The 12,091-nt window shown below is 56.8% G+C and overlaps 1 protein-coding gene across 6 annotated transcripts in view; it reads right to left on the bottom strand.

Annotated features, from left to right (window-relative positions):
* CTIF (cap binding complex dependent translation initiation factor) overlaps window positions 1-12,091 on the bottom strand; it is a 273,428-nt gene that overhangs the window by 208,614 nt on the left and 52,723 nt on the right. For all 6 annotated transcript variants that reach the window (XM_012745342.3, XM_012745339.3, XM_012745341.3 and 3 more), the window contains exon 2: window positions 1,328-1,534. In XM_012745342.3, the coding sequence (XP_012600796.2) occupies window positions 1,328-1,507 (180 nt within the window). In that variant the 5' untranslated portion in view covers window positions 1,508-1,534. The remainder of the gene's footprint in view (window positions 1-1,327; window positions 1,535-12,091) is intronic.

The following is a 12,091-nucleotide window of genomic DNA, read 5'->3' on the forward strand; positions in this document are numbered from 1 at the left end:
GAACAGCGCTGGCCCGCGGCGCGGGGCTCAGTAAACACTCGCAGACTGAACGATGAACAAATTACAGGCATACACTTGCAATCTAGAGCTTCAAGGACGCTAGGGAAAGCATCGCAGCTGTTTCTATTCCTCCCTTAGGGCGATTTTCTGTCCCCTGCTCCCCAATGGGGACAGGGCACGGGATCACTGTGGCTTCAGCACTTTCCAGGGTGACTTCTGGTCTGAGTTGTAGGAAGGCCACCAGTTTTTTTCTGGCTTCCTAAAAAGCTAGAGGACCCGGGCTTTCTCTCTACCCAGAGAGTGAGCCAGGTGGTTGCATTGGCTTTTCTCCAAAGCAGGGCACACCCAAGTAGCTCACTCTCTACTTGTCACAGGAGTCCCGGGCTTGAGGACAACAAGTACAAGAGGTGGACTCCTGGGACCCTCACCCCAGACAAGACAGGAGACCCTCCTTGTGCAGACAGCACCCTATCCTCTGTGCTTTCGTACCTCTGTCTCTTCTGACATTCCCGAGGCAGCAGGATAATCCCCACGTGCCAGATAAGAAAACTAAGCCCCAGAGACATTGAGGGCTCAAGCCAAGGTCACACAGGTAGCTAGAAGCAAATCTGGAACCAGCTCTTGAACAGATATCTACTGAGGATTTATGGTGTCAGGCAAAGGTACGTGCCATAGGGTCCTGCCCTCAATGCATTCATACTTTATTGGGGAGAACTTGAGACTTTCAAAGCCCAACCCACAATCTTTTTCAGCTGAGTCCACATCCCATCCAAGGTCAGGGCCGCCACAGGCTGACCCAGGAGGGGGCGAGACCAAACCGAGGTTCTGGTCGGATGACTAACACATCTAAGAGCATCTGGCACATGGAGCCCTGGGGAGGCAGCACAAGGACTAATTTCTTTGGCTGCCAACAACTGCCTAGATTTGAAATCAGAGAAACTATTCACAAGTTATAGCCCTCTGATGGTATGCATGATGGATGAGTTACAATTTCCAGATCTCTTCTAGAACAGAAGCTTATTGAGGACAGGGAACAGCGCCTGGCACGGCGTAGGTGATCAGAGGATGTGTTCAAAGACCCGTCAGCCTGGCTGTTGCCCCAGCGGCCCCATGGATAGGATGCAGTGCAGGTGGGTCGGGGGTGGCGGGGGCGTGTGCACCGCTGGGTGCTTCCTGCCGGTATCCCAAAGCCTCACCTGCAGGATTCTTGGTGCTCTGCTGGGTGGCACCACCCATGCCTTGGCAGTCTAGGGTCAGGTGACTGAATTCTGGGAGAATCAGGGTCCCCTGCGTCACCCCCTCTAAGTTTGCCGAGGCCAGGGCTCACCTGGGAGATGTGGGACTGCGTCCTCTCGCTCTCGCCGTCGCCCTCTGTCTTGTCGGCCAGCAGCCCCTGCACCTGGTACTCCAGCACGTAGCTGTCGATGAAGCGCTCCAGCTCCTCGATCTCCTGGGAGCGGCTGCTCCCAGCCTCGGAGGAGGCCGACGCTGCCGAGGAGTTTTCCATCCTCCAGCTCAGGGGCCTGGGCCGGGGCTGGTGGGAAAGAGGACAGACAGACTCGGTGAGACGCCACTGGAGGCCAGGACAGGTCCCCCACTTGGAAAATACTGTCCACTGCCGGGAACATGTTCTCATCCATCACAGCAGGTTGGTCTCCCGACAGCCCCAGGAAGTCAGCGGGGTGCTGGCTTGCCTTTAGCCTAAAGGATGTTCTGTGATTCCTACTGTGTGGGGAGGGAAACTGAGGCCCAGAGAAGGCAGGTCACGTGCCCAATTGGCCAGCACGGTAACTTGTGCAACGTCAGAGTTAGTGTACACCAAGGCCTTAACGCACAGGAAATGCAGAAGATAAGCCCAACCTACCACCCAAGCGCATTCCCCAACTTGGATTTAACAGAATTGCAACAAAGCAGAATAAAATAGACCACAGACTGTGACAACCCTGACCTAAGAATTAGGGTGTACAAGGGCGTCCCCAGACACAAACCCTCTAGAGGGCCTGGGCCCTCCAAGGAACTGCCTCTTTCTAAAAACCACCTTGTCTTCTCTTTGGTCACCAGACTGTGCCCTAAATTAGTTGCGGCCTGTAGGCCAGAAGTTATAAGAACAATTTTGCAGCCGTGTGCTGGTGCAGCCACTGGGGCACACACTGCGTTCAGTCTGTAGGAATGTGACACTGCCTGGCCACCCCCATAGGAGCACGACTACCCCCATTAGCTCTCTGGCCGTCTCTCAGGAGTGGCCTGGCATATGTGCCCAGTTGTTCCTGGGACGCTGGCTAAAGTCCACCAGCAGAACTGTGGTCCTTTCTGGCAAGACTGGGTCAACCCAGCCCTGCAGGGGCCTAAGCCTGCTGGGACACCCTCACTGCCCCTTCCCATCTCCTCATCACCGCAGATCACACCAAACCTGCCTGGGAGTGAGACAGCTAGAACCTTCTCACGTCTAGACCAGGGACCCTACCCTTCCTCTGATGGGCTTGAGGCCAGATGGGAAGGAGCTTTATGGCTGGCCTTGTGTCTCTTTTACTATCTGGAGACCTGTGACCTCCATAGAAGACCCCACTCAGCCGGAGGAAACAGCCTGCAGGTGAGTTCATCATCACAACTAGCAGAATGGTCTTGCCCCAAACCACTGCCATGGGAAACCCCACAGAAGACCTGAATGATGAATGCACAGGGCTCTGAAACCACAGAGTTGTGTGAATGTTACTGTCGATGATAATGTCCTAGTGTGTTTAACGGAGCATTTAAATTTCAAAATCTTGGGTTACTGAGAACTTTTTCTGGAACATAGCTATTTGCCAATAATCCAGGGTTAGTTGAGTGTTTAGTTGTAATGGATCCAAGGCAGAGCCAGAAAGGGCCTGCTGGGTTCCAGAAATGCCTCCGAGACCATGAATGTTGACTTCCCACGCCCTCGCCGGCCGTCTCAGAGGGTGGTGGACGGGGAGGGAGAACCGCCCAGCTGATGAACTGTCCTGGTGGACACACGTCTTCACCTGGTTTCCTGACTCCTCTTTTGGCTTCTGGCTGCTGCAAGGGGTCTGGCTGCCCTTGGACCCCAGGCCGGCTGCAGGGGAGCTCTGAGGGGCTGCAGGGGCTTGCTCTGGGCTCCTGAGCTCAGCGGCCTTGGGGCTTGGGGGTCTGTCCACCCATCCTAGAGAGGAGTCAGAGGCTGGAGGTTTCAGATCTAGGTGTTATCCTCATCAGAACGAGGGAACCCAGGTGCAGAGGCCAGGGTGGCAGCAGGTCTATAAGGAGTCAGCCCAGATTGGGATAAGTGCATCTAGTGGAAGGCAGGGGTGGGCTGGTAGATGTTCAGTGCCTCTTCCCCCACCTGCCTTTCAAGGCCTACAGGGCCTCACACCCCTCCCACCACCACCACCCACCTTGGCCTTCCTGCTCCAGTGGCACCCATGCCTAAGCCCAGGCCCTGCTCCTGCCCCTGGCTACTCTGCTCCTCATCCCAGGCACCTGCCAGGTGTGGTAGGTTCCAAGACAGTCCTGGGTGTGCACCTTCTCCCAGTGACTCAAACATGAATCTAGGTACTTCTGGGAAGGGACTTTGCAAGTGTAATTAAATTCCAAATCAGTGGCCTTAAGACGGAAAGACTATTCAAGAGGGCCTGATCCAAGCTCATGAGCCCTTTAAATTTGGGACTAGAGGTCAGAGACAGCAGAAGAAGCCAGAGATCCAAAGGACGGGAAAGACGCAGTGCACAGTCACCAACTTGAAGGGGGAGGGGCACATGGCAAGGCAGGCGGGTGGCCTTTGGCAGCCGAGAGCAGTCTTCAGTCAATAACCAGCGAGGAAGTGGGCACCTCAGTCCTCCAACCACAAGGAATTGAACTCTGCAGAGAACCAATGAGCTTGGAAGCAGATTCCGCCCCCCTCCCCAGACCTTCCAGCCAAGGATTCAGCCTGGCCAACACCTTGTTTCAGCCTCGTGATACGCTGTGCCAACCTCTGACTTACAACACTGTGAGATAGTAAGTGATGTTGTCTAAAGCCTGAGTCTGTTGTCGTTTGTTACACAACAATAGAAAACGAGCACAGGATGCTCTTTCCTGCCTCTGTTTTTGTTCACACTGCACCCTCACCTGGAAGCACTTTCTCCTTCCCTCTACCTTCCAGATCTAGAGGTCCTTATGCTCAGGGGATGTGGCACCGCACCTAGAGGCCATCTGACAATTAGACCAATGCTCTGGTTTAGTGGCCGGCTATATGCAAAGGATCCATCCAGCCTCGGTGATGGGTGTGAACACAGCAACTTCTACTAGTAACAGGAATGGCAAATATCTACTGGGCCCACATCATGTGCCAGGCACTCTTCTCAGCACTGATATGCCTTCACCCTCTCCACCCTTTACAGCAACCCTATGAAATCCGTATAATTATACTACTTAGTAGAGAAAACAGAAGTTCAGAGAGGCTGAGTTACTTGCCCAGGTTCACACAGCAGAGCTCCCGGTCTGCACAACTCCACCTACACCCCCCTGCCCCTTTTCTCCCACCTCTTGGCAGCCTGTTCAGGCCCTCAGGACAGGTCTCAGATCCCCCACTGCCCCTCCAACGAGCAGTGGATTCTTCAAGTGCTCTGTGTGCATGCGTGTGTGTGTGTGTGTGTGTGTGTGTTTCTTACTGGGAACAGGCTCTGGAGGGCTGGGCCCCACACAGGCGCAGTGCCCAGCCCTGGGCAGGTGGCCTCAACTGGGTGGGAATGGTAAGGCTGGTGTCCAGAGGAGGCTGAAAAGGAGCTGCCTGCAGGACAAGCCAGCACCTAAGGCCACGCCCATTATTCCTCGAAGCCCTCAGATCTTATCAAGGGCTTCCTGGCACACCTGACAGGTACGGTCAGAGGACCCGGCTTTGCAGGAACGTCACAGGGAGCCCTGTCCAGGAGGATGGCATGCCAGGCTCTGCCAGCCCCGGGAGCCTCTGGCCTGCCCGCCTGGCTCTCCCAGGCATGCCGAGATTTACAGGGACGTGCCGTAGCCCTGTGGGGGAGCCTGGGTCCTGCAGTCACCCCAAACCCACCCTGGCTCTCAGAGGAGAGCCAGGCACTGATGCCCATCCCAACCCTGCAGCAGTTTGGTCCCCAGAGGAAAAAATAGGCTTCTCCCAACAGAAGCCACTTGTGCCCTCACGTCCTCTTGGGCCCCTTGTACTCTGGGCATTGCTGCCCGATCAGATCCACGCGGGGCAGCCCGACAGTGCCTCCCCCCAGCTGCCCTGTGTGCCTCCCGCCCGGGCCTCCTCTGACACAGGTCACAAGGGGCCTGCGGGGGCCCACCTGGCCCTGGTGCCTGCAACCTGGAAGTGTGGGGTGCCAGTACCCCATGAGGCCACCCGTGATGGGACAAACACACCCTTCTTTGTGTCCCAGGCAATTCTGAGGCGCATTCCACAGGGTCCCTCAGCAGGGCCAAGTGGGTGGAGCCCCAGGTGCCCACAGCAAAGACCAGATGATCACAGCACCCCTCACTGGCCTGTCCCCCTACATGCTCCCCTAGGGCTTCCTGGGGGAGCCAGGTGGGTACATCATGTCTGTGTTTCAGAATGAGCCCCGGGCAGGGAGCTGGGAGGCCCCTCCTCCAGGGGGTCGGGGAACATTCAGAGCAGAAAGGCCCGAGCCTTACTTCATTTACAGAGAGGGAGGAGGAGGAGGAGAGAGAAGCAGCCCCCTCCTCTGCCCCCCACCTACACGCCCCCAGCCTGCAACTTCAGCCTGGCATGTAGGCCCCGGTTTTTTCTTTTTATAGTGGTACAATGTATATAACATAAAACTTCCATTTTAACCATTTTTGAGTACACAATTCAGTGTTTTAAGTACATTCACAATGTTAGGAATTGTCATTCTGGAACTTTTTCATCAACCAGAGAAATTCTGTGCCCATGAAACACTCACTCCCCATGCCCTCCCTCCGAGCCCTGGCGACCACTGCTCTACCTTTGGGCTCTATGAATCTGCCCATTCTGGGCACTTCGTAGAAGTGAAATCATACGGCATGTGTCCTTCTGTGACTTGATTAGTTCACTTAGCATAGTTCAAGGTTCGTCTTCCTTGTTACATGTGTCAGAATTCTGTGCCCTTTTATAGCTGGACAAGGCACTGTGTTACAGTAATAAATGGTACGTATAGATCACACTGTGTTCATCCATCAATGGATTTTGGGGTTGTGTCCACCTGTGGCTATTGTAAATAGTGCTGCTATGAACTTGGGTGCACAAATATCTGAGTCCTTGTGTTCGATTCTTTGGGGAATACACATAGAATCTGTGCCACATTTTTTAAGGCCGGAAGAGTGAGGAGGAACAGAGTAGAACTCTCTCAGGCTGGGAGGCACATGGGAAAGGGATGGTCCCCTCAAGCCCTGGGCTGCTGCCTTGCTTCCTGGAGCTCTGGGGTCTCCATGGGCCCCAGTTTCTCATCCACAGTAAGATGAGGATGGGAAATCTGCAACAGCTGGACGGCTGGCTGGCTAAGCAGAGAGCTGGCGAGGGGAGCTTCTGTTTTAATGGTCAGTGAGCGAGAAGGAGGATGGAACCAGAGGAAGAAAGAAAAAGGAGAGGGGGTGGAAGAGGACAAGGGACACCTCTGACTGCAGCCATTGGGGACACAGAGCAGAGCCAGATCTCAGGAAGGCTCAGTCGTCCCCCTGCTCCCTCCTATCCCCGCTGGCCCGTCCCTGCCTGGTGATGTCCCTGCCAGGTGATGTCCCTGCCAGGTGATGGATGAGGAGGAACAAAACTGCAGGCAGCAGGAGCAGGAAAAGCGCTGAGGCCACACTTTGCTGTAAAGGGCACGGCAGGGACAGTGGCCCTGAGCCTGCAGGCGGGGGAGGGCCTGAGGGGGTGCAGCTTTGTGTACGGAGGGGGCAGAGGGGCCCGGCCAGGGGTGTCTTCACCTGTTCTTCCAGAGAAGACAGGGCAGGCAAGCTTGGGCACAGCTGCGGCTGTCTGGGGACAAGCACAGGCAGCCCACGCTCTCTTCTTGGGGCGAGAGCTGTGTGCTGAGGGACTTCACCCCAGTCTCAGCCAGCCCAGGGCTCCCCACCCGCTGCTGCCACCAATCGCATGCTATGCTTGTCAGATGGCTCGGTAAACCAGGCTGCTCTTAAGGCCAGAAACAATAAACACCCATGTTCTCTGATGAAAAGGGGCCTTTCCCCACCCGGGTGTCCCCTCCGCCTTCCCCCAGACCCAGGCAAACCCTTTCCTCCTCCTCCTCCTCCCTCGCTGCTCTCAGCCCATGCTCTGTGGCTTCCTTAGAAAACCAGTGCTCAGCAAAGGGGCTGCTGCTGACACCGCGGGGCAGCCTGTCCCTCCGCCCTCTGGCCCTGCCTGGGTTTGAGAGTGGGGGCTAACAGAGCTACTTTCAGGGGCCAGGGGCCTGGAGAAAAAGGTGAGGCTGGCATCAGGGAGTGCCCGCAGGCCCGAGACAGTAAGCCGGAGCTGTCCCAGCCCTCTCAGTATCCTCTCCCGCCTGCCCCGTGACAAATGGCATTAGCAGCTGTAAATTTAGCCAATCCTTTTAAGAACAGCCTGGCATTAGAGGCATTACCTCCCCCTCCAATCCCCAGGGATGAATTCAGTGACCTGCAAAACGATGAGACACGTCTGCTCCGCTGCCTACCAGCCCTTCTCTGGGAATCCGTCACCCGGGGCCCCTGCGTGAAGATGGCACAGCACCCCATCTTCATCAGGCTCTTTCCTCTCCACCCCTCAGCATCATCTCACTCTTCTGGAACCCCCCAGAAAAAGCCCGGGAAGACCTCATTCTGTTTTCCTGGCTCGTGTTTTGGCTTTTGGCTGCTATAAGAGGCCCGGCCTTCCTTGGACCCCAGGCCAGCTGCAGGAGCCCCAGGTGGCCCTGCAGGGGACTTGCTCGGTGCTCCTGAGCTCAGCAGACTTGGGGTCTGTCTCCTTATGCCAGCAGGACAGCAAGTCTGCACTGCAGGCCGCATCAGAGCTGTGCGTGGGCAGCGGCCACCACTGCTCACCTTGTGTTGAATCCACTCATCATGTCCACTGACGTCTTCACCCCGCCCTCCCTGTAGCCGCTTCCTGTGCTGCCTGGTGCAGCAGGGGACTGTGCCCTGGGCTCAGCCGTGCACTCCCGGTGACCATTATGCGCACGGCTGGCTGCTGTCTTCCGGGCCCTGGTCCTCTCTGTCCCCTCTCTCCTTCCCACCCCCACACAGTGCCAGCAACACCTTCACCCAGAGTGCACAACTAGGACTGGAACCCTCCTGTGTCGGCTGTCAGGCAGCCCCCAGGGCAGGGCCAGCCCAGAGGCCACGCTGCCTGCTGGGGTATGGGAGGAGAGTGGCCAGGCTGCCCCGGACGGAAGATGCCCACAGCTCTCCCAGAGGCAGCCATGGGAACCTGCTCGCTGCCAGCCCGCCCCTCCCCATCCAGCCCACGATCAGCCTCATGCATGGAGAGGACTCCAGAGAGAACACCACTTCCCCGACACCCTGCAGCCCTCTCGCTCAGGCCTGGTCACCCGGCCAGGTTTGTCGGAGTAGCGAGAGGAAGGGAGGCCTCCGTGCACAGGAGCCTCAGGTCCTCAACCTCTGGGAAGCGGGGAAATTCAGAAACGCATGGAGCCAGTGGCAGGTGGCCTTGGAAATCAGCAACATTTGGTGTGTCCTCTAAATGTCTGACCCCTCCCCCGCCCCACACCAATTTAACCCTTTGTCACTCAAACATCAGAGTGTTAGCTAACACAGTGTTTTTCAAACTGCAGGCCTCGGCAATTTAGTGGGCTGTCAACAAAATTTCGTGGGTCATGATCTCAGCATTAAAAAATGTGTAACTCAGTTGAAAATAGCAGCATACAACACACATAAGTCTAACTGTTGTTCGTGGGACTTTTGTTTTACCTACCCATGGAAATGTGTTTCTATCTGTGAGGCCTGGTGTCAAAAGAGTTCAAGTCGAGTGACCCAGAGTGCAGTTCCCCAACTTCAATGTGCACACAGACCACAGGTATCTTGTAAGATGCAGACTCAGGTTCAGTGGATCAGAGCTGGGGCCTGGGTCTCTGACCTTCTAACAGGCTCCTCGGTGAGGCTGTTGCTGCTGGTCAGAGGACCACACGGTGAATAGCCAAGCCTGGAAAACCTGTCACATCCCTTCCAGCCATTCCCCAGATATCCCCCTCTGGTCAGAGGACCAGAAGTGGGTGGAGTCCCCATCTGACCTTTTGGCTAGTTGGTCGGCTCCCTGGAGGAGGGACAATGCTCCCCTTACAGCCCACTCAGGGTCGAGTGGGGTTTGGAGCCAGGCACGACCTCCACTGGCTAAGTTATTATTATTGGTGGACCCTGGGGCCACCTCCTCCACCCTGGACTGTCGGAGCCAGGTGCATGGAACAGCACCTGCTTGGAGTCCCAAGCTTTGAGCTCAGACACATCCAACTAGTCTGAACAAGTTGGAGGGGGTCCTGAAACCTAACCTGCATGACCTCAGTAGTTCTTGGAGAGTCTAGCCTCTCTGCCATGCAGATGAGGACACTTGGGGTCAGATCAGGGGACGACTTGCTGGGAGCCACTCAGGTGCCTATGGATAGATCCAGCCTGGAACACAGGTCTCCACACCCCAAGCCCCTAACAGTCTGCCACCCCCAAGACCCTGCCAAGAGTCACCCCTGCGCCTGTGACCTCCAACCTCTGTGGACCCCAACTGTAGTTCTGGGTTACAATCGTTAATGTCACGCAGCAGTGACAGGACAGATATTCCTAAATAACAGACAACCCCCAAATCCCATCATCCTCAGACCCTGCTGACCGCCACTCTATGCAGGGCCCTGGCCAAGGCCCAAGGTCCCGCCAGCACCTCATGGAGAAGGAGAGGGGGCTCGGGGGTTACTCCTCCCTCCCCAGCAGCGGCCTCCAGGAACAGCTGAGAAGGGAGCTGGACCCGTGCTCACTGGATGGACAGGCACTGTTGGCTGGGAAGGCAAGGGAGGTGCTGTGACCCCTTCTCCTTGGCAAGCCTTTCACTGTGGAGCCCAGGAGGGGACTGTGCAGGAAGCTCTGGGGAGGGAAGAAGCACAAGCACCTGCAGGTGTGAGGGGGACACCCACAGAAGTCACCCAGGGGTGCCTCAGTAGACCTCAGTCTCCTGGCGGGCACCTCCTCTTGGGGGAAGAACACTGAAACAGCAGGTCCACGCCAGCAGGTGGGCCCAGGCCAGCAGGCGGGCCCAGGCCAGCAGGTGGGCCCAGGCCAGCAGGCGGGAGGCTCTGGGAGGTCCAGTCCCTGCTTTGTCCCTGAGGTCCCTATAGCCCAGGCCTGCCCTGCCTGGTGGGCCCCGCAGCCCACAGGAGCCCCCACTGGGCTCCGGCACTGACCACCCGCCTGCTCCCCTGGCACCGAGCACGGGCTACCATGACACCTTCTCATGCTCCTCTGCGCTGTTACCCAACTCTCACCTGCTCTTGAATTTTTTATGGGTTTTTATCTTGTCTTGACAAGACTACGTGATCCTTGAGGGCCCTGCTCCATGCTTTACCTGTCTCCACCCCAAGCCCAGAACAGGCAGGCTGGCCATGGCTCCCCAGACCCCCCACGCCCACCCCGGCAGCCCCCTTCCCTAAGAACCGGCCTCCTCGGCTCTCCCACCTGCTGCCACCAGACCCAGATGCTCCCCCAGCCCCGCTCCCAGCTCCCAGAACGTTAAAGCCAAAAGATGCTGGGGGTTGACCTGCCCACCCCCCCACACACACCAAGTTCACCCCATCCCAGAACCAGCACTCCACACCTTCCCACAACATCCAAGAGCCTCCTCAAGGCAACTGTTCCAACTAAGAAACACTGAGCACCTGCTGTATGCCATACCCTACAGGCACCAGGGGACATGGAAGTCACTGGTGAAACCAAAGCTGTGCAAGGTCACAGGCCTCAGGGGCACTGGCCAGCTACCCCCGGCTGGAGTCCGGTGGCTTCCTCACTGTCCCCTGCTCCTAAGACAGAGTGAACATAGTGGCCATGGGCCCCGACGCTGGGTTCCAGAGCTGGCTGAATCACTTCCCAGCTGTGTGACACTGCGCAGACTCTCAGCCTGCTCCCTCCTCTTTCAAGGATGATGAAAGCGCCACCCCATAAGGTGTTGTGAGAATTAAGTGAGATGATACATGAGAAAAGAGATCACCACAGCCAGGCATACAGCAAGCACTCAACTATAGGTTGTGATTATCACTCGACTGCACAACTGCCCTGCTAACCCTCTCTGTCTTCTGCATTCTCTCCCACCTCTCTGCCTCTCCAAATCACATCCTTTCCTGTGGTTATGGGAAAGGCACACCTCCTCCATGAAGCCCTCCCTGCCCACTCTGGCTATTACTGGCCACCGCTGTATCTGAGCTCCAGTTCTTTGCAGACCTCACCACTCCTGAGTGTCCCCCCACTCTGAACCCCCAGAGCCCTGCTGGGGCCTCGCTCTGGCCCTCTTCAGTACTCTAAGCCCTGGGTTGACTTCAGCTCTGCTAACCTGCATGGACTCGTGGGGACCCATTCTCCCTCCTCCATACGCTCTAGGGGCAGATGGGTGAGACCCACCACCAGCCTTCAAAAGCTTCTCAGTTTATTGGCTAGGAGTGAAAACTAACTCGGAGCATACAGGGAAGGGTGTCCTGCTCTGAACCCAGCAATGCGTCCACGGAGCACCTTGGGTTAAGGCCAGAAAGCCCCTCCAAGTGCAATGGCCCCAGCACCCCGGGCCTTCTTTCTCAGGCGACACTCTCTCTCCAGTGTCTCTCCTGGGGTAACCAGGGGTCCCTGGTCAGCTCTTTCCCTCCTGGCAACAGCTTCCTGAGCTGGAGCCCAGCTGGAGCAGTGACAGTACCGAGCTGTTTCAAGAGCCTGGCAGCCGCGTCAGCAGCTCAGAACAGGCTGTACGCGGTGGCCCTCAGCGGGGCTGTGGCCTTGCAGGCCTGTCCGGGTGGGCGGTAGCACCAAGATGCCACAGCTGGAAGGCAGAGCTGACTCACTTTCAAGGACAGCAGCCCTTTCCCTCTCCTCATCCTCAAAAATAGCTCGAGCCACCATAAATCAAAAGATTTCATGTAAAAAAATCCAC

Source organism: Microcebus murinus, chromosome 17 (genome assembly GCF_040939455.1).
Source record: "Microcebus murinus isolate Inina chromosome 17, M.murinus_Inina_mat1.0, whole genome shotgun sequence".
In the NCBI taxonomy this organism is placed as follows: domain Eukaryota; kingdom Metazoa; phylum Chordata; class Mammalia; order Primates; family Cheirogaleidae; genus Microcebus; species Microcebus murinus.